Genomic DNA, 21,985 nt, shown 5'->3' on the forward strand with positions numbered 1-21,985 from the left:
ACTTGTTTTTAAAGTCTTTATTGTATCTGTGCATTCTTGCGTCTATTTTATACGATTTCATACAGTCCACTTAGAGGTGCTTTTTTAAAAAGGTAGTATATAAGTAAAATTAAAATCAAGCTAGCTGCTGATCAGGCAAATTAACAGGATGGCAGAGTTGGAAGGGGGCCAGAGGGTCATCTAGCCCAACCTCTGCAATGCAGGAATATTTTGTCCAACTGACATGCTGGAAATGTTTTATTTTCCTCGTCCAGGCCTGCCTGAACCTCAGGTAGCCAAGGGTGCGCAATACAGGTAGGTAGCTGTGTCTCCTACTTAAAAAAAGACTGAAATTTGGAATACAGAGTACCAGTTCTGGTCACCAATCCTCAAAAAGCATATTGCAGAGTTGGAAAAGGTTCAAAAAAGGGCAGCCCAACAGATTATTTCATTTCTATACCACTTAATATATTAAAAATATCTCTAAGCAGCGTACAGAAAACTGAAGCAACAACAGACAATGATCAAGGAGGTGGGGAAATTCCCCTATGAAGAAATGTTGCAGCCTTTGAGATCGTTTAGAGAAAAGACAAGGAAGAAGGTAGCATGACAGAAGTTTATAAAATTATGTGTGGCACAGACAGGGTAGAAAGAGAAAAATATTTTTTTTTCTATTTTATTTTTGCAAAGTAATAATCATAAATATGTAAGAATAAAAATGTGCACCCTACCACCAAGACCATTCCATTGTAACTATCCAACCTCCCCAAATTTCAACACCTCTGATGGTTTGACTCCTTTCCGTTTTAACAGTACAAATTCTACAAACACCTTCCGTATCTCCTCAAAATAATTTCTCCTGCGTATTCCATCTTACCTTAATGGCACATGTTAATTTATCATTAATAGATATACCCCACACCACTTTATACCATTCTTCCATTGTATATTCCACTTGCCCCTTCCACATCCTGCCTATCATAATTCATGCAGCTGTCAATAAATTTGTGAGCAAGCCCTTCATAGCCTGCAAACCTTCCACACCATCGTAAATTGATGATAATGCTACCTCTGGACTTTCGGTCAGCTTTAACCCAGTGATTTCTGTTATCTCCTTAAACACTCTGCCAAAAAATGTACGGATTTACACCTCTACCACATGTGAACAGAATTCCCTGTTTGCTGGCATCCCCTCCAACCTAACACCGAATATTCCTTGTTTATTTGTTTTAATCTGATGTGTTAAATACCATCTCCAAAGAAGAAAATACAGTTATAAAAGGGGAAACCAAAAGGGGAAACCAGTGAAATTTATAAAATATTAGTAGAAATTTAGGATCAATTAAAAGAGGTGCGGGAAAAGGGGACAACAGGGCAGATAGATAGTCAAAGCTGGGGGGAAATATGGGAGAATCGTAGATTGAAAATGTTGTCTATAAGAATAAAAAAAAATTAATATATATATAAAATTTCTCCCTCTCTCACAACACTAGGGACATCCAAGGAAGCTGAATGTGGGAAGATTTGGGACAGTTAAAAGGAAGGATTTGCTAACACAGCACCACTAGGATGGCTTTAAAAGATGAAATAAATACATGGCGCATAAGGCTATCAATGGCTACTGTCTGCCTCCACAGTCAGAGACAATAATGTTGCTGGAAACCACAGAGGAGGAGTGCGCTTTTGTGCTCGGGTCCTGTTTCTCACAGACATCTGGTTGGCCATTGCGAGTCTCTCACTCTATGCTTCCACAAAGCATTGCTGGCCATAATACGGTATATGGTATACGCCAGTGTGGTGTAGTGGTTAAGAGCGGTAGTCTCGTAATCTGGGGAACCGGGTTCGTGTCTCCGCTCTTCCACATGCAGCTGCTGGGTGACCTTGGGCCAGTCACACTTCTCTGAAGTCTCTCAGCCTCACTCACCTCACAGAGTGTTTGTTGGGGGGGAGGAAGGGAAAGGAGAATGTTAGCTGCTTTGAGACTCCTTAAAGGGAGTGAAAGGCGGGATATCAAGTCCAAACTCTTCTACGGCTGCGCTCTGCCCTTCTTGGGCCCTTTATAAAGCATGCTAGATTCAGCACACCTCACACCATACCGGTTTAGAAAATGGAAAACCCGTTTAGAAAATGTCCCCTGTCCCATCCTGTTAACACTCACTAGGGGAGAGCGTGGAAGGTGGTGAGGGAAAGCACACTGAAAAAATATAGAAGGAAGTGGACAACTCCCCCCCCCCACCGCCAGGGAAAAAATATCAGTAATTGTACAGGTAACATAGCTTTATTTAGTATCGATTCAAAATAATCTCTTACCGATATACAAAAATAATTAGAAGCACTTGGAGCAGTGTCTAGAGCATGACTACAAAGCAGGGTTGTGTTTTTTTTAAAAAAAAGTCGAACAAGGGCTGGTAAATTTGCTAGTAGAACTAGTTACATTCAAACTGGATATTATTATTATTTCCTTTCTATACCGATTTTTGTTTTTAAGAAATGACTGCAGGAGGAGGCAGAAGAACAAATAGTAGCTTGGTGTAAACTGATTCAGGGGTTTCCAGTTAAACTAGCGCTTTGTTTGGGCTTTTAGAATAGAATCGGCTAAAGGAGAAGAGAAATGTTCTGGGTAACCATGCCCTGCCCCCACCCCTATCCCACTGCATCCTTGTCTTGAGCCATGCGCCCCCCTCCCCAAATACATGGAGGAACGAATGTCTGCAACAGGAAGTCCTCCTGGTCCCAATCTAAACAATGCGAGGAGCCTCTACAAGGAAGAGAGGGGCAGCAGGGATGGGACAGAGGCAGCAGAAGTGACTAATACAACCCCACTCCTCCTGACTCCGTGCTGTGCAAGGAACACAGCTTCTAAAAGATCTTGGTATAGCCACACAGCCAGGAAAAAGAGACCATGCCACATGCAATGGGTGGGTTGCCACGGGACAGAGACCTCTCTCAGCGATAGGATCGTAATCCGGGGACCTTTAGTACAAGGAGGTTCATCAAGTTCATCCACCTGATGTCTTTCGGCAAGCATGCACAGATATGTGCGTACATGTATTTAATGTGTGTACGTTTGCATAGACACATTTCCAACTTGGCCGTTAAAAGATGAGGAGGATATGCCCCCCCCCTCAACATTTTATCATTGCAGTCACAACAATGGGGAGGGGAGGCTGAGGGCCTAAGACCAACCAGCCGAAGACCTACTTCATTCCAGAGTGCATGTATTTAAATTACATTATTAACGACATTTATCTATATACAGTTATATATTGCAATTTCATATATTCCGGTGCTTTTTCTTTTTTCTTTTTTAAAAAAACCTGCACTTAACTATAAACCACTCACAGAGGGCTTTGGGCCACAGAGCAGTATAACAAAAAACGTAATACGTAAATTAATAAAAACTTCTTCTTTTTGTTCATTTTCAGGCTGGCAATCTTGATTGAGGAACCTGAAAAAGAAAGTGAAAATTTATTTGTTTCTAAGCTCAGGGAAACGCAGATCATTCTTCTCCCTGATACCTATTTTATCTTCTGAATAAGGTTAGGATAAGGGATGCGGGTGGCGCTGTGGGTTAAACCACAGAGCCTAGGACTTGCCGATCAGAAGGTCGGCGGTTTGAATCCCCGTGACGGGGTGAGCTCCCGTTGCTCGGTCCCTGCTCCTGCCAACCCAGCAGTTCGAAAGCACATCAAAGTGCAAATAAATAAATAGGTACCGCTCTGGCGGATAGGTAAACAGCGTTTCCGTGCGCTGCTCTGGTTCACCAGAAGCGGCTTAGTCATGCTGGCCACATGACCCAGAAGCTGTACGCCGGCTCCCTCGGCTAATAAAGCAAGATGAGCGCCGCAACCCCAGAGTCAGTCACCACTGGACCTAATGGTCAGGGGTCCCTTTAACTTTACCTTTAAGGTTAGGATGGGGGTAGGGCAGAGAGGGGAAAAAAGAGAAAGAGAGAGGCTGGCCGAAAGCCACCCAGTGAGAGATTTTCTATGGTGAGGTTGGCATTTGAATGTATGTCTTACCAGTCCTGAGGGATGCGGGTGGCGCTGTGGTTTAAACCACAGAGCCTAAGACTTGCCGATCAGAAGGTCAGCGGTTTGAGTTTGAAAGGACGTCAATGTGCAAGTAGATAAATAGGTACTGCTCTGGCAGGTAGGTAAACGGCGTTTCCGTGCGCTGCTCTGGTTTGCCAGAAGCGGCTTAGTCATGCTGGCCACATGACCCGGAAGCTGTACGCCGGCTCCCTCGGCCAGTAAAGCGAGATGAGCGCCGCAACCCCAGAGTCGGCCACAACTGGACCTAATGGTCAGGGGTCCCTTTACCTTTACCTTACCAGTCCTAATGAGGGGAGTTCTAGTAAGATCTGTAGTGCCAAACAGTCCCCACACCAGTCCTAAGGGGGCCTGGATTTAATTTAATGCAGACTTTGATAACCTGGTCCCCCATGCCAGATGTTCTGGACTACTGTCAGCCACAGTCAATGCCAAACTGAGGAAAAATGCTCTAATATGCGCTGTCATAAAAATACATCAAGGTGGTATATGACATACAGCCATACCTCAGGTTAACGTCGCTTCAGGTTGAGCGATTTCAGGTTACGCTCCGCGGCGACCCAGAAGTAACGGAATGGGTTACTTCCAGGTTTTGCCACTCGCGCATGTGCAGACGCTCAAAATGATGTCACGCGCATGCGCAGAAGCGGCGAATTGCGACAATCGCACGTGCAGATTGCGTTCTGCTCAGGATGCGAACGGGGCTCCAGAATGGATCCCGTTCGAATCCAGAGGTGCCACTGTATAAAAATTGTTGGCCTCCATCTGTCTCGATGGACAATGGAGAACGCATCAGGGGGTCAAGTCAAACCACTGTGTTAGCAGCACATAAGCAACCTCCATAGGGCACAAGCCTGGGCAGTGTGTCCGGAGGTGCTGGGCTGCCCAGACGACAAGACCCCCGTCTCAGCCTCGTTGATGTGGTCCAAAGGAAAGCAGAGCAAGACGTTTGGCACCAGCTTGGCTGCAGGAGTTGCCAGAAGCAGGTGTACAAGGCTCTTTTCAGCCATTTTAGGGACTCCAGATTTGTGTAGGGTTTTACTCCTTAGCCTTTTCTCCTCCCGAAGATATCCCATAAGGCAGTAGAGGTTAAGGGTCAGAGTCTTCCTTCTCCTAGATGGGCTATCTTCCCAGCTGGATGAGCCTCATGTAAAATGCATATAAAAAACCCTCCAGCAAAAAACATGAAAAACAGAAACAAAACCTTAACAAGTATTGATTCGTTAAAAAGGCAGAATTTATACTGCAAAGGCCTGTGTAAACAATATAGTTTTCAAAAGACCTCTGAAAAAAGGGAGGGATGGTTCTAGCTGAACCTCTTCCTGAAGGGAGTTCCACAGGGCAAGGACCTGCCCCACTGGAAGCTCAGTCCCCAGTGAAGGCCAAATGAATCTTAGCACCGTGGGGAAGCCCCATCAGAGGATCTCCTAGAACAAGGGGGAGGATAAGAGATCAGACAGCCAAGATAGCTGGGCATGCCTTCTGGGAGATGATCTATAATGAAATGAAAAAGGTATTTAAATATACCTTTCAGAAGAAACCAGAGGGCTTCCTCCTGGGCATAGTCGGCCAATTGGTGCCAAAGAAGGACAGAACTTTCTTTATGTATGCAACAACAGCAGCAAGAATACTCATCGCAAAGTATTGGAAGACACAAGATTTACCCACCCAGGAAGAATGGCAGATGAAAGTGATGGACTATATGGAACTGGCGGAGATGACTGGCAGAATCCGAGACCAGGGAGAAGAGTCGGTGGAAGAAGATTGGAAAAAATTTAAAGTTTATCTACAGAAACATTGTAAAATTCAGGAATGTTAGAAGGATGTTGGAAGGAAGTAATGTGGTTTTAGCAGAAATGATATAAAGGATTAGGTAAAAATTGATTTTTTAATTGGTGAAAGACGAGAATGTAAAATTACAGTATATTAAGATAAATTATTAGGATAAAAACAAAGCTGGAAAGGATTTGCTGAAATATCTAATTGAATTAGAATCCAAAAAAGGGAGGTGTGAGGAGGTCAAGGAAATAAGCAAAGGAAAAAAAGTTATGTAAAGGTTTGAGCTGTTTTTTTTTTTAACTGTTTGTATTTTTTCTGTATTTTTCATTTTTCATTTTTTCTTTTTTTTAATATACTCTTTGTAATCTTTAAAATTTGAATAAATATTATTTTTTTAAAAAAGATAGCTGGGCATGATGGGAGTTGTAGTCCAAGAACATGTAGTGACCCGAGAATGAAGAACACTGGACTAATCTGATTAAACCCTCATGGATACCTCATCGGTAACAGACAAGCCGGGAATATATTTAGGGATTATCTGCTCAACAATAACTAACTGTTCCAAATCTTTAAAAATATAACTTCATCTCAGGTATTACTTATATAAAAGGAAAGATCTGGAGTCACAGAATGATGGTGGCTTTTGATTGGATAGTGGTCTTACCTCACCTCCGGTCCCCGGTGTAGCCAGTCTGAATCTATGCGGTAGTTTGCACAAAATATAAATCACCATCCACGCTTATCTGGAATGAAAATGAGAATGAGGAACACTACCATCTCCTAGTCAGGCTCTTCCTGTTTTCAAAGAATGGAATTGCATTCCGTCCATCTTGACACAAGCAGGCCTAGCCTATGTAACAGATTGCCGCCTCAAATGTGCACATCTGCACTATAAAAGCAGCTTTTCTCACACAGGGTGGGAGGGGCAAGTGGCAAGATGCCTGGAAAGAGATTTTTTATGTCCAAGAGACCACAATGCAGGCATGAACTTCCCTGTGAACCAATATATGTCTACTCAGAAGCGAGTCCCAATGCCCAATCACATTCACCCAGTGCTATACCAGCTGCACTGGCTCCCAGTGGAGTACAGGATCAGGTTTAAGGTGCTGGTTTTAACCTTTAAAACCCTACACGGCCAAGGACCCTTGTACCTATGGGACCGCCTCTCCTGATATGTCCCACAGAGAAACTTACGGTCTGCAAATAAAAACATCTTGAAGGTCCCAGGCCACAGAGAGGTTAGGCTGGCCTCAACTAGAGCCAGGGCTTTTTTGGCTGTGGCCCCGACCTGGTGGCACACTCTGTCACAAGAGACTAGGGCCCTGCGGGACTTGACATCTTTCCGCAGGGCCTGCAAGACAGAGCTGTTCCACCAGGCCTTTGGCCAGGGCGCAGCCTGACTCCCTCCCTCGGCAATCTTCGCGGAGCTCTGGCCCAATGGTTGCCAGTGGTTTGTTTTGAATTAATTTTATAATGAATGATTTTAGAGTGTTGTGTTGTACTGTTGTACTGTTTTATTGTTGTTAGCCGCCCTGAGCCCGGCTTTGGCTGGGGAGGGCGGGATATAAATAAAATTTATTATTATATTATTATTATCTATGGGATTTCCTCCAAAAATACATAGGACTGCAGCACTAAATGCCCCTTGTAGCATCACAATTACAATTAACTACCAAGTGGGACCCAAAATTGTTCCTGATAATAAACTGCAACCTCTAAGAATTGGTGCTTGAGTTTGTGGTTTCTTCCTCCCACCCCATCACTTTTTCCTTTTGTGTCATGTCTTCATACCGTAGGTCATTTTTTGTGTCTTTTTCATTTACCCTTTTTCAGGGAGATGCACACCTTATGATCAAATCAATGGTGTGTTTACACTGCAGAGTAGCTGGTAGTGCGGGTTTTACTTCAAAATGAAAAGCAAATGTTAACCGTGCTCTAGTTCCTTGTAATGAACAACACCTGTAAAGTTTTTGTATACTGATTTCACAATATGTGTTTTTCTATGTACAGTGGTACCTTGGTTGTCGAATGTAATCCGTTCCGGGAATCTGTTTGACTCCCGAAACCTTTCTAAAACCAAGGAGCTTCCTGTAGCCAATCGGAAGTCGCGTTGGATGTTCAGCTTCCAAAAAACATTTGCAAACCGGAACACTCACTTCCGGGTTTGCAGTGTTCGGGAGCCAAACCGTCCGAATACCAAGGCGTTCAATAACCAAGGTATGACTGTATTGGAAGTTGCCTAGAGTGGCTGGGGCAACCTAGCCAGGTGGAAAGTTTCTCTAGCAACTGAAAAAACAACAATTCATTTCTTACCACAGCAGTACTTATTGCTTCCACAGGAAATTCTGTAACTTCAACAGGTTCAGCAACCAACTCTGAAATGGACAAAGAGGTTTGGTATGTGTCAAAACACGATCATCGAGGCAGAAGTACAGGATGGAGTAAACAGAGACTGACAATTCCTGAATCGGGGTGAACAGTCCAGCCCCCACTTCCCACTGCGGGAATTTCAGGTGGTCCATGAGGCCATGACAAAAACAGTGAAGAGGGAAAGAGAGACCAGCTTCTTCAGTCAGACATTTCACCTACCCAGTGTGATCAGGTTGATTCATTTAATATTATTGTTATGGGTTTATTTCTTTAATATTATTCCTTTTATTATTGGCATTATTGACAGCAACAACCACCACCACTTTGAGATTCTTCATTATCAAGCAATATATAAATGCTATGAAATAAAAATAATAAACAAACATCGTCCCACCATTTTCTCCAAGGAGATGAAACTACAGTGGGGCCTCGCAAGACGAAAAGAATCCGTTCCGCAATTATCTTCGTATAGTGATTTTTTCGTCTTGCGAAGCAAGCCCATTGACAGCTTAGCGGATTAGCGCTATTAGCGGTCTAGCGGCTTTTAGCGATCAGCTGAGAAGCGGCTTAGCGGCTTAGGAAAAGGGCGGAAAAAGCGGAAAAAACCCGCGGGAACTCGCAAGATTTTTTCGTCTTGCGAAGCAACCCCATAGAAAAATTTGTTTAGCGAAGCGCCTTCAAAACAGAAAACCCTTTCGTCTAGCGGGTTTTCCGTCTTGCGAGGCGTTCGTCTTGCGGGGCACCACTGTAGCATTCAAGGTTCTCCACCCGCCCCCCTTCAGAACAACCCCGTGAGGTAGGTTAGGATAACAGACGGTGACTGGCCCAAGGTCACACAGTGAGCTTTGGGGCCAAAGCAGTATTTGAATTCTGGTCTCATAGCTCCTAGTCCAATACTCTACCTCCACTTTTATTGATTTCTGCATTGCAAGGCATCCCTGGCAACTCTACAATTCTATGATTCTATGACAGCTTATTTGCAAAAATGTTAACTCTTCAACCAGGCCTTTGGCGGATTGACATCCGATGCCCTTTTAAAAATACATTGTGTAAGGGCGGGGGGGGTTATTGGTTTGTTTTTGTTCTTATTTTTATTATGTGTTTTGTGTTTTTCATACAGTGGTACCTCGGGTTACAGACGCTTCAGATTACAGACTCCGCTAACCCAGAAATAGTACCTCGGGTTAAGAACTTTGCTTCAGGATGAGAACAGAAATCGTGTGGCGGTGGCGCGGAGGCAACAGGAGGCCCCATTAGCTAAAGTGGTACCTCAAGTTAAGAACAGTTTCAGGTTAAGAATGGACCTCCGGAACGAATTAAGTTCTTAACCCGAGGTACCACTGTATTATGTGTTTTGTGTTTTTCATATTGTAATTTTGTGAACTGCCCTGAGATCTACGGATGAAGGGCGGTACGCAAATTTAATTAACGACGACAATCGCGGCAACCACCTCCTCCTGCCCCTTCTCACCTGTCTGCATGATGTGTGTCCTTTCGTGCCTCCTCAGCTGCGAGCACCTGATATACCTTTTCCCGCACTGCAGGCACTCGTAGGGTTTCTCCCCGGTGTGTGTCCTCTGGTGCACGAGGAGGGAGACCTTCAGCTTGAACCTCTTCCCGCACTCGGCGCACGAGAAGGGGCTCTCTTTGCTGTGGGTGGCCTTGTGCGCCTCCAGGGAGGCTTTCTGGTTGAAGGTTTTCCCGCACTCGGGACAGGCAAAGGGCTTCTCCCCCGTGTGGATCCGCTGGTGCCGCGCCAGATTGCTCTTGTTGTGGAAGCGCTTCCCGCACTCGGTGCAGAGCGACGGCTTCTCCCCCGTGTGGACTCTCTGGTGCGTGTTGAGGGACGACTGCTGGCTGAAGCGCTTCCCGCACTCGGTGCACTGGTACGGCTTCTCTCCTGTGTGCGTCCTCTGGTGCATAATAAGGTGGCATTCGGAGTGGAAGCTCTTCCCGCAGTCCAAACAGGGGTGGGACTTCTCTTTGGCGGGGGGCTTGGGGCTCGCGCTGACAGCTTCCCCGCCGTCGAGGCTTTTCTTGGGGCTTTCCCGGGGCACCTCCCCTCTGTGCATTCTCACATGCAGCAAGAACCCCCTTTTCCGCTTGAACCTTTTCCCGCACTCCGTGCAGACGTAGGGCTTCTCTTTGCTGTGGGTCGGCTCGTGTTCAATCAGACACACCTTCTGAATGAAACTTTTCCCACATATGGGGCAGACGTACGGTTTCTCGCCGGTGTGGATTTTCATGTGCCTGATCAGGTTGCCTTTGTTAGAGAACCTCCGTCCACATACGGTACACAGGTATCTCCTCTCCCCTGTGTGTACTGTCTTGTGTTTACTAAGAGCCTGTTTTTTAATGAACTTCTTCCCACACTCAGGGCACTGGTAGGGCCTCTCCCCTGTGTGGATTCTCTTGTGAACTATGAGGGACACTCTGCTCATGAAGCTCTTCCCACATTCGGGGCACTTGTAGGGCTTCTCCCCAGTGTGGGCTCTCTCGTGCAAAATGAAACTCCGCCGCCATCGGAAGCTTTTGCCGCAGATCGAGCACTGGTAGGTCCTGTCCCCCGTGCGAATCGTCTCGTGCGTGTTCCTCTTGTGCTTCGTCAAGTTGTTTCTGTAACGGAAGCTCTTCCCGCACTCGGGGCACTGGTACGGCCTTTCTCCGGTGTGGATTCTCTCGTGTAAGATAAGGCGATGCTTCCAGTAGAAGCTTTTGTCGCAGTGCGAGCATTTGTGGGGCTTCTCTCCTCTGTGGCGCTTCTCGTGTCCGGTCAAGGCACATTTGGTTTTGAAGCTCTTACCGCAGTCTTGGCAAAGATAGGGTTTCTCTCCCGCGTGGGTATTCTGGTGTACGACGAGAGCCGCTTTCCCGTTGTAGCGCTTGCCGCAGTCTGAGCATTTGAAGGGCCTCTCGTCTGTGTGCATTCTCTGATGTTCGATGAGGGAATATTTGAAGATGAAGGTTTTGTCACAATGGGCGCAGGCGTGCGGCCTCTCTCGGGTGTGAGCCCTCACCCTGTGCGCATTCAGGTACTTCTCAAGGGTGAAGCTCTGGTCGCAATCTGAGCACTTGTACAGCTTCTCAGCCGTGTGGATTCTCTTGTGTATCCTAAGCAACGATTTCTGGTTGAAGCTTTTCTCACAGATGGGGCATGTGTAGGTCTCTCCCGCATGGATTTTCTGATGTACGGCAAGGGATGTTTTCCACGGGTAACTTTTCCCACACTCGAGGCACTCGTACGGTTTCTCCCCGGTATGGGTCCTCTGGTGTGTAGCAAGGGATGCTTCCTGACCGAAGGACTTCCCACAGTCGGAGCACTGATAGGGTTTGTCTCCTGTATGAGATCTTTCATGTGCGATGAGGCGTGCTCGCTTGTTGAACCTTTTTTCACAAACGGAACATCCGTATCGCGTGTCTCCTGGGTGAGATCTTCGGTGTTCGAGAAGGAGCGATTTGCGGCTGAAGCTTTTCCCACACTTGGAGCAGCCAAAAGGCTTCTCCCCCATATGAGACCTCTCATGAACAGTGAGGTTCAGACCCTGCAAACCATCGCATTGACAGTCTTCCAGTGACGTCACACCACTGCCTGCCTGCGCAGGTCCTTCTGCCAGACAGCTTTCATCTTCGTACTTCTGTTCTTGGTCGTTTCCTGCTGGATTAAATGAAAGAATTACAAAGAAGATGGGATGTAATCACACAAGCTAAATGAAAAACACTGAAATCCTGGGCCCAATGTTTTCTAAAACCTACATTAAGTAAGTGTTTGCCAACCATTTGCTACAAGTACGAGAAATAAGAATGACAAGCACATGTTCCCATCGATAACAACATAGCAATAAATACTGTATTTTTCACTCTATAGGACGCACTTTTTCCCCTTCAAAAATGAAGGGGAAATGTCTGTGCGTCCTATGGAGCGAAGACGCCATAGCCCCGCGACCCTCTCCCGGCTGGAGAGGTGATGCGCGGCTATGGCAGGAGCCTCTCCGCTGCACCTCTCCGCTGCTCCCTGACCTGCTCTTTGGGGCTGGTGGTGGGCTTCCCCCCGCCAGCCCCAAAGAGCAGGTCGAAAGGAACCTGAAGCCTGGAGAGCGAGAGGGGCGCACCAACCCCTCTCACTCTCCAGGCTTCCAAGTTAGCCGCCTGAATGCACCTTGAAAGGACCTTGTTTTGGAGCGGGAAAACAAGAGGGGGAAAATTCTCCCCCTCTCTGCGCAGCGCCTCCTGCCGCTTCGCTGAAGGGGAGCTGGGCAGAGAGGGGGAGAATTTTTTTTTCTCGTTCTCCCCCCTCTAAAACAAGGTGCGTCCTATTGTCCGGTGCGTCCTATGGTGCGAAAAATATGGTAATAATAATTTTAACAATAATAATTTATTATTTATACCCCGCCCATCTGGATGGGTTTCCCCAGCCGCTCTGGGCAGCTCCCAACAGAATATTAAAAAACATGATAAAACATCAAACATTAAAAACTTCCCTAAACAGGGCTGCCTTCAGATGTTTTCTTAAAGTCAGAGATTTGTTCATTTCCTTGACATCTGATGGGAGGGTGTTCCACAGGGCGGGCGCCACTACCGAGAAGGCCCTCTGCCTGGTTCCCTGTAACCTCACTTCTCACAGTGAAAGAACCACCAGAAGGCCCTCGGAGCTGGACCTCAGGGTCTAGGCTGAGCGATAGGCGTGGAGACACTCCTTTGGGTATATTGAGCCAAGGCCATTTAGGGCTTTTAAGATCAGCACCAACACTTTGAATTGTGCTTGGAAACGTACTGGGATGCAATGTAGGTCTTCAAAGCAGGGGGCCCCTCAAATAATAAGTCCCCTCTCCCATTTCCCAAAATGCACTGAAGTTTGACAAAATAAATAAGGTGTTCCACTGGCCATGGCGGTGGAAGCAGTGGTTCAGCAATATCTAGAACGCCAAAACGTTCTCCACACCTGCACTAAGCCATAGTTAAGCTTAACTGTGACTTAAAAGGGGAATGCGCAGCACAGGGAAAGTAGGACTCTTCGCTCCTCCTCCAGGCCTCCGGTTGCTGCGTTGCCAGGAGCTAAGTCATGGTTTGGCCTATCGTTTCCCCTCAAACCATGGGCAGTAAGCCCAAGAACCAACCTTGGCTACTGGCACTCATTTCTATTCAACTACCTGCCACTGTCTGAGTCTCTTTCTCCGTCACTCTGTTCTCTTCCCCATCTTTGTCCTCGCCTCCGCCTGGCAATTCTTTGCAGGGCTTCGCCTCCTCATCTTGGCTCCCCATCATGGTGCCTGCTAAAAAAACCCCAAAGATACACGAGAGAAACGGAGCCTCGGTTTAGTTGCGGCTTGAATTTATACATCAACTTCACAAGATCTACCCACTCTGGAAGAATGGCAGATGAAGGTGATAGACTATATGGGACTAGCAGAAATGACTGGCAGAATCCGAGACCAGGGGAAAGAGTCGGCGGAAGAAGACTGGAAGAAATTCAAAGACTATCTTCAGAAACATTGTAAAATTAATGAATGTTAGAATGATGTTGGACAGAAATTAAGTGGTTCCCAGCTGTAATGTAAAGGTTGAGAAATAAGTTATAATAAGTCATAATAAGGATTTGCTGAATTAATAATTTGAATTGGAATACAAAAAGGGGAGGTGTGAAGAGGTCTGGGAAATAAGTTAAAAGAAAATAAGCAATTGAAATTTTATCTGTTTTTAATTGTTTTTAGTTTTGTATTTTTGTACCTGTGTTATTTTTTGTTCTCTTTTTGTATTATTTTTGAAATACGAATAAATATTATATATATATATATATATATATGAATTTGTACATCAACTTCCCCCTCTCCTCTCCCAAGGAACTCAAGGGGACACCAAGAAATAGTCGCTGTCCCAAAGTTACTTGGCAAACTCTAGTCACCAGTGAGTTGGGATCTGAACCAGGGACTGCTTTCAATCTCTAACCACATGCGCTGCTGTGGAGGCTGTCTGAACAGGGAAGCATGCTAATAAATTATTGCTTTCAATAGAGCATGCCTTTGTTCACCTTGCCCACGGAATCTGGGGAGCTGGCAGTGGTATTTTGAAGGGGTGGCATTTTGAAAGAGGGATTTTATTTTATTTTTAAATAATTTTTTTATTTGGTTTTACAAGTTTAAAATTATAGCAATACAACCATACACACCCACATTTACAGATTCCTCCAAATCTCTGGACTTCCCACCTCCCCTCCATGGGTCCTATTATTAAACCTTTTCTACTGTGGAAGAAATTTAAGATGTATTTACAAAAACATTGTAATTTGGTTGAATGTTAAGAAGGATGCTAGATTATAAAAAATTGGCCACCACTAAATTAGATTTTGAATTTGATGATAAGTGAGATTAAAGAAAACATAAATTTTATGGAGAATTGCTAGATTATATTTAAATGAGTGGATATAAGATCGTAAACAAGTTGATAATTTGCTTGGAAAAACCTTTTAACGATGTAAATGGGAGCGGGAGACGTGAGGGAGTCCGAAGAAGTGATGAAACTACGTTGTGATGGAAGTAAGATTGTTTATTATCGGTGCATTTGTATCCAAAAACTCTAATAAATATTTATAAAAAAAATAAAAAAAAATAAACCTTTTCTACTGCATCTTTTTGAATAATCTTATGTTTTATATAATTTCATTGTCTCCATAATACTTGCTATGTTACAAGTGCTGCTGCAATCCTGCTAAGGGGGAATTTTCAAGGAACTGTTGATCATGTGCTGTGCCCTTTGTTCTCTCCCTCCCTCCCCCCCCAAAATATTTTTTATTGCTTTTTAAAATGTTTAATGAATTTAGCATCAAATTAATTCAAATTTAATACAAATTTAAAAGTGACTTCCCATCCCACCATCTTGATGTTTCCTTTCCCATCCTTATGAGCTGCTCAATATTACGTACATTTCCAAATTACATTTCGAAAAAACATTTCATCATTTTAGCCTTGATTTTTCCCCCCAATTTTTTTCCTTTTTATTTCCTATCGGCTGCTCGTTTTCGGTTCCTGCTAGACTTTTACATAACTATAACATGTTCCCTCGTGCCAAGAAGAGTTACGCTTCGCTTTGTCGGCCCACAAGCTATGCCCCTCATTCGTTACTCAAAGTTATTTATTTACTGTTTTATTTAAAAGCTTTTTGAAACCACTTTAAAAAAAAAGAAAGCCCTAAGCAGTACACAAAACCAAACAAAAAACAGGTAAATAGCATTACAAATCAGGAACAAATAAAAACAGGAAATCTGAAATAATAGGGTCTGATCTTATGGGTCAGAGAAAGTATACAAAAAGATGGCATCCAAAACTAGTCCTACTCAAGAGCAGACCCAATGAAGTTAATGACTAAAATTAATTGCTATAAACGGATCTACTTAGTGTAAAATTTAGTTGGCTACAACCCTATATTTCTAAACTATATTTTTAAATTTCCGAGGCTAGCTCGTTTTTCAACATCTGGTTTTACCGGCAATTTTAACACATATTTTATATTTCGTGTAAACCGCTTCGAGGTGCAGCTGCTTAAGCGATATATTAATTTTGTTAAATAAAGGGAGGAGGTAAAAGGAAGCCAAATTCCAACCCAAGGCCGGCTTGTTAATTTTATTTATTTATACAATCATTTCTACACTGCTTTATCACTGTGTTTCGCAGCAATAAAACCATAATGACTTAAGAGCTTTTCGCCCGGTCCCTTTCTGAATCATGACAGGCTTTGCCCGAGCGGAAAAGTGTCTTATTTTTTAGGCCTGATGACATTGTGAATCCCATCCCCCAAATAATGCTGTCACAGGATTTCTTTTTTAAAATAATAATAATATATATGAACACTGTATCCAAGCCTTCTATGCCTTGACGCAGGGAAGGGGGTTCACCAGCTGCGGAAACCTATATATGTCTCCTCAGAGGTAAGCCCCACTGAGTTTAATGAGGCTTACTCTCAGGTAAACGGCCACCTGTTTTTACATTACGGCGACATTTTTAGCTCAGCTTCCTTCCAGCAAGCTCAAATCAAACCCATTTGTTTTTTCCCTGCAACCTGTGGGGTAGGCCAGGCGGACGGAAAACCATTGCCCCCCCCCCATAAAAAGTCGCCCAGACTACAAATCCCATCAGCCCCTGCATGTATGGACAGCAACCGGGGATGATGGGAGTTGGAGTCCACAGGTCGTCCCCCCAGCGGTTCTCAACCTGTGGGTCCCCAGATGTTGTTGGACTACAACTCCCATCATCCCTGAGCTCTGGCCTTGCTAGCTAGGGATGATGGGAGTTGTAGTTTAGCAACATCTGGGGACCCACAGGTTGAGAAAGGCTGCCCCACTCCCCTCTGCTCTAACCACTATACGGCACTGTCTCCAACAGAGGCGTGGCTGGCGATACAGGGACCCCCTGGAACCACCCCAAATATCCATAATGGGGACCCACTTTCAGCAGCCTCAACCACAGTGGAGACTTCCTCCTGAGATACGACTTCTTCGGGCACAAGGACCTCCTCTGAAATGCCCTCTGCCCGGCTGTCGCTCACAGTCACGTCTTCTAGAGGAAAGAGAGAAGGAAATAAATGGAATTAATTCTAGAATGAACAAGCCTGTCCCTCTCCCAGAAAGGAAGGAATAAAACTTGTTTTATTATGCTTTTTATATATGTTGGGCAGGGTACAAATAATAAAAGAACGACAATGATAATAATAATCATTATTATTCTGGACATATGGCAACCCTAACAACCGCTAAGGGGAATAGCTACTGGAGAAAATTATAAACAACTACATAGGCCTATCGAGAGACACCTGAAAAGTCAAAGGCAAGTATTCCAATTATATAATAATAAATAATAATAATAATAATAATAATAATAATAATTTATTATTTGTACCCCGCCCATCTGGCTGGGTTTCCCCAGCCACTCTGGGCGCCTTCCATAGAAACCAAAAATACACTAAAATATTGTAGTTATTTTGATTGCTGTATTTCTGTAACTCATCTGAGACCATTTGATGAAAAGCAGGCTATAAATACAAATTAAAATTATATTTTTATTGTTCTAAAGATATATAGATTTATAGATAGATAGTTTTTTAAAAATAAACTGTGGTCCTCCATTATATTATTATTATTATTATTATTATTATTATTATTATTATTATGCCTTGGTGAAGACTTGGCATTTTCAACCCCCAAAAAGTTTTTGATTTGCCTTTCTACTGAAATGAGGCTGCATTTTAATGTTGTATTTTAGTCTTGTTTTTAAGTTGTATTTCAATCAATTGTTTTTTATACCTGGTGTTAGCCGCCCTGGGCCCAGTCTTGGCTGGGGAGGGCAAGGTATAAATAAAAATTAATTTATTATTATTATTATTATTATTATTATTATTATTATTGAAAGGCAGGAACTCTTTGCGCCTGCCAACTGAGCATTTAATGCTGTATTGTTTTTAACCCTCGATTGGGAGCCGCCCAGAGTGGCTGGGGAAACTCAGCCAGATGGGCGGGGTATAAATAATAAATTAATAATAATAATAATTAAGACATCTCAAATGCCGTCTGCATATGGGAGCGTGTCAGTAAAGGGAGGCTGGAGACAAGCGCTTCCCTCGCAGAGGACTAGCAGATTGCGAAAGCAAGTTCTCAAAAGTTTCGACCTGGTGCGAGAAGAGCCAGGGGTTTATCTTGTCCCAGGACCTGTATACTGACATGACAGACACACAAGAAACGCTTACCCAGTGTGGCAGCATCCCCGTCCTCCTTCTTGACAATTCTTCTGGCTTGTGCCGTACGCCGAGCCTGCGAGGGAGTCTTCTTTGCTTTGGACAAATCAGTCACTCCCTCCTGAAACAGGGCAGAGAGAGAGAGAGAGAGAGAGAGATAGCAAATGGATCATAGAGTCATAGATGACCCCGAGGAATCTTTCACCCAATGCAGGATTCAAACCCATGACCCTGAGATCAAGGAGGGAGGTATGAGAGGGCAGCTCCAACCAGGGTTGTCTCCAATGCTGGCCCTACTCAGTGTAGACCCGCTGAAGTTAATGAATGTGACTAAGTTAGGGCCATTGATTTCAACAGGGTCTACTCTGAGTAGGACTTAGGCCACTCAGAGCTGGGTAAATTCAGCATGAGACTGAGAGGAGATAGGGTAGCCATATCTCAAGGGCTGTCACATGGAAGAGGGAACAAGCTATTTTTTATTTTTTGGTCCTGCTCTGGAGGGTAAGATTTGAACCAATGGCTTCCAGTTACAAGAAAAGAGATTCTGACTAAGGTTTATGACCGTGAGAGCTGTTTGACAGGGGAATAGTCTCCCTCAGGAGGTTGGGGACTCTCCTTCCTTGGAGTTAACAACAAACAACAATAAGAACAACTGGCGCTCAAATGCTTTACTGCCTCTTAACTGTGGAGATACAGCACAGCCATCAGGGCCAGTTACTGACGTACGTAGGGGTGATTCCTGCCTAGATTCTAGTGGCGGGAAGTTCCTCAGGGTAGGAACTGTCACACTGAAGAAATGGCAAAGGTAAATGCCAAATTAAGAGGACAGAAGTATTTAAGGAAGAATGGAGACCACTGATGGTAAAGGTAAAGGGACCCCTGACCATTAGGTCCAGTCATGGCCGACTCTGGGGTTGCAGCGCTCATCTCGCTTTATTGGCCGAGGGAGCCAGCATACAGTTTCCGGGTCATGTGGCCAGCATGACTAAGCCGCTTCTGGCGAACCAGAGCAGCGCACGGAAACGCCATTTACCTTCCCGCCGGAGTGGTACCTATTTATCTACTTGCACTTTGACGTGCTTTCAAACTGCCAGGTTGGCAGGAGCAGGGACCGAGCAACGGGAGCTCACCCCGTCGCAGGGATTCGAACCGCTGACCTTCTGATTGGCAAGTCCTAGGCTTTGTGGTTTAACCCACAGCTCCACCCATGTCCCTGACCACTGATGGACAATCTATCAAATTATCACCCACATATGAAATTACTGACCGGATTTGAAGCATAAGCAGTGGAAACATTTAACGGTTGTGGGGTTTTGACAATAAAAATATATGTGTTATAAAACAGCTCATAAAAAGGAGAATAAGAAAAACAAAATCAGGAAAGGAGAGGTGGGAAGTGAAGAAACTCTGCATGTTAAAAAAAAAAAGTATATGTTGAGAAACGCGTTGAAATATTTTTGGAGACTTGATAAACATGATATGGGGGCGAGGAGGAACTGCCACATTGAAGGCTCAACCGGGGACCAGAATTGCCAGGCCAGAGGATCTGAGCAAAGCCCACTGGAATCACCAGCTGGACTAAAAGGGGCTCACCTCTGCCTCTTGCTGACTCTGTAGAAAATCCTCCGCCAGCGTCACGGCGTGGTCACAGTCGGTGGGTCCCTCTTCCTTGACGTAATCCTGCATCTCCCGGGGCAGGATGGCCAGGAACTGCTCCAGGATGACCAGCTCCAGCATTTGCAGTTTGGTGTGCTTCCCGGGCTTCAGCCACTGGTGGCAGAGGTCCCAGAGCCGGTTGCAAAGCTCTCGGGGCCCTTGGACCTCCTCGTAGCGGAACTGGCGGAAGTGCTGGCGCTGGGCGTCCGAGTTGTCGATGGGCTCCTCCGGGACGTTTGGCCCCGACCTCTCCCTGCATTCTCTCCTGATCCTCGCCTGGAGGAGCCGAGGGCTCTTCCTCGCCTCGGAGTCTGCGGCGCTGCTTTTCTCCCGGATCGACGCCACCCGGAGATCCAAGGTGGAAGAGGCTGGAGAGGAAAGGGCGGGGGGCATGCCAGATAAAAACCGATCGTGAGACGAGTCAAGAGGACAGTTTCCCATACTAGAGCAAAAGCCACACATTATCCATCCATTCCTTCCTCTATCGTGACCATCCACGACACAAAGCCTTGCACAAGACTAGACCATTGGCCTATAAAGTTCTACAGTGGTACCTCGGGTTAAGTACTTAATTCGTTCCAGAGGTCTGTACTTAACCTGAAACTGTTCTTAACCTGTTACAGATAGGTAGCCGTGTTGGTCTGCCATAGTCAACACAAAACAAATTCCTTCCAGTAGCACCTTAAAGACCAACTAAGTCAGTTCTTGGTATGAGCTTTCGTGTGCATGCACGAAATGTATCTGAAGAAGTGTGCATGCACACGAAAGCTCATACCAAGAACTGACTTAGTTGGTCTTTAAGGTGCTACTGGAAGGAATTTGTTTTGTTTTGTTCTTAACCTGAAGCTCCACTTTAGCTGATGGGGCCTCCCGCTGCTGCCGCACCGCCGGAGCACGATTTCTGTTCTCATCCTGAAGCAAAGTTCTTAACCCAATGTAATATTTCTGGGTTAGCGGAGTCTGTAACCTGAAGCGTATGTAACCCGAGGTACCACTGTATTCTGTCTACAATGACTGGCAGGAGCTGTCAAAGATTTCAGGCAGGGTGGGTAAAAATCAATATTTTTTTAATCAAAAATATTTGATTTGATTTGATTTTTTAAAAATCGGAATTTTAAAATAAAATGCTTTTGGAGGAAAAATATTTTTAAAAATAGTTTTCTGTTTAAATTACATTATAGTCCAAAGGCTATTCATCAGGAAATAAGGATTTGTTTTAAGTTTTTCATTTGTGCTAAAACTCAGTCTAAGGTTTTTTTTAATTGTTTAACCACATCAGTTAACACACATGGGTACATATGCTATAATGTTATTGTTTCAGTTAAATAAATAGTTTAAATTGTTATTAAGGAAACGGTTGCTTTTCTCCTTCCAATAAAGTACAGCGGAAAAGTTGTCCAAATATAAACAGTTAACTTATTAAATGTCACAATGATTTCATATCTATGTACTGTATAACCAAATCAGTGATTTTTGATATAGCTGTAAAAACTTCTCTGAAAATTTATTATTCCAAAAATGAAACCTTCATCTGGTTGTGAATATTAAGATTATACCAGCAAGAATGAGTCTTTCTGTAAAAAAATGATTTAAATCAAGTCTTACTGACTAATGATAGTGATTTAAATCAATTTGATTTAAATGAAATCCACTCTGATTTCAGGCAAGGAGAACACAGAGAAATGAACCTGTATCCCTTCCCTCTGAGTAGTTTACAAGAAATTATAAAAGACACCAGAAATAAATAACAAAATGCTTATCAAAATGGTATTCAGATAGCATAAAAGCAACACAAACCAACACAGCACTGGTATAAAACCCATGCAGAACAGGGTTGGAGGACTGCACAGGGATGGGAGCCAAATGTGGCCCCCCGTGGCATTTTATCTGGCCCCCGAGACTCTCACTAGGCCACTGTTGTGTCACCCTTCTTCAACCTGGTGCCTGTCAGCCACTGTGGACTACAACTCCCAGAAGCCCTAGCAAGAGGGCGCCATACTAGGCTGAGTTACACGTACAATGGTACCCCGGTTCTCAAACGAAATACGTTCCGGATGCCCGTTTGGCTTCCAAAATGTTCGAAAACCGAGGCGCGGCTTCCCATTCTTGCACCCAGCGGAAGCTGTGTTGTACATTCAGGTTCCGAAAAATGTTCGAAAATGGAAGCATTTACTTCCGGGTTTTCGGCGTTCGAGAACCAAAACGTACGACAACAGAGGCGTTCGGGAACCGAGGTTCTGCGGTAGTTTGGTTTCGTTTCTGTAGGCTATGAGGACACAGGGGTCTTTGCAGGAAGAGGTGGGCTTTCAACGCTTCTCTCCCCCCTCCAAATAATTAAAATATTCTTCTGCTTAGCACCACTAAGTTGAGCACCTTTTACAGAGGCCTGTCATTTATTATGAACTTTTGTGGCATCGTCTGCCTGGCTTCAC

At 44.5% G+C, this 21,985-nt stretch overlaps 1 protein-coding gene across 9 annotated transcripts in view; it reads right to left on the minus strand.

Moving 5' to 3' along the window:
- Positions 1 to 2,253: 2,253 nt before the first annotated feature.
- Positions 2,254 to 21,985, minus strand: part of LOC309336514 (uncharacterized protein) — a 36,859-nt gene continuing 17,127 nt past the window's right edge. For 4 of the 9 annotated variants that reach the window (XM_081852374.1, XM_081852373.1, XM_081852372.1 and 1 more), the window contains exons 5-12: positions 19,491 to 19,921; positions 17,910 to 18,018; positions 16,616 to 16,726; positions 13,328 to 13,450; positions 9,652 to 11,835; positions 8,124 to 8,185; positions 6,475 to 6,553; positions 2,254 to 3,427 (exon numbers count right to left, since the gene is read on the minus strand). In XM_081852374.1, coding sequence (XP_081708500.1) covers positions 6,509 to 6,553; positions 8,124 to 8,185; positions 9,652 to 11,835; positions 13,328 to 13,450; positions 16,616 to 16,726; positions 17,910 to 18,018; positions 19,491 to 19,921 — 3,065 coding nt within the window. In that variant the 3' untranslated portion in view covers positions 2,254 to 3,427; positions 6,475 to 6,508. The remainder of the gene's footprint in view (positions 3,428 to 6,474; positions 6,554 to 8,123; positions 8,186 to 9,651; positions 11,836 to 13,327; positions 13,451 to 16,615; positions 16,727 to 17,909; positions 18,019 to 19,490; positions 19,922 to 21,985) is intronic. The other 5 variants (XM_081852380.1, XM_081852378.1, XM_081852379.1 and 2 more) reach the window with 5 other exon arrangements.

Source organism: Podarcis erhardii, assembly GCF_964252035.2.
Source record: "Podarcis erhardii genome assembly, chromosome: 2".
NCBI lineage: Eukaryota > Metazoa > Chordata > Lepidosauria > Squamata > Lacertidae > Podarcis > Podarcis erhardii.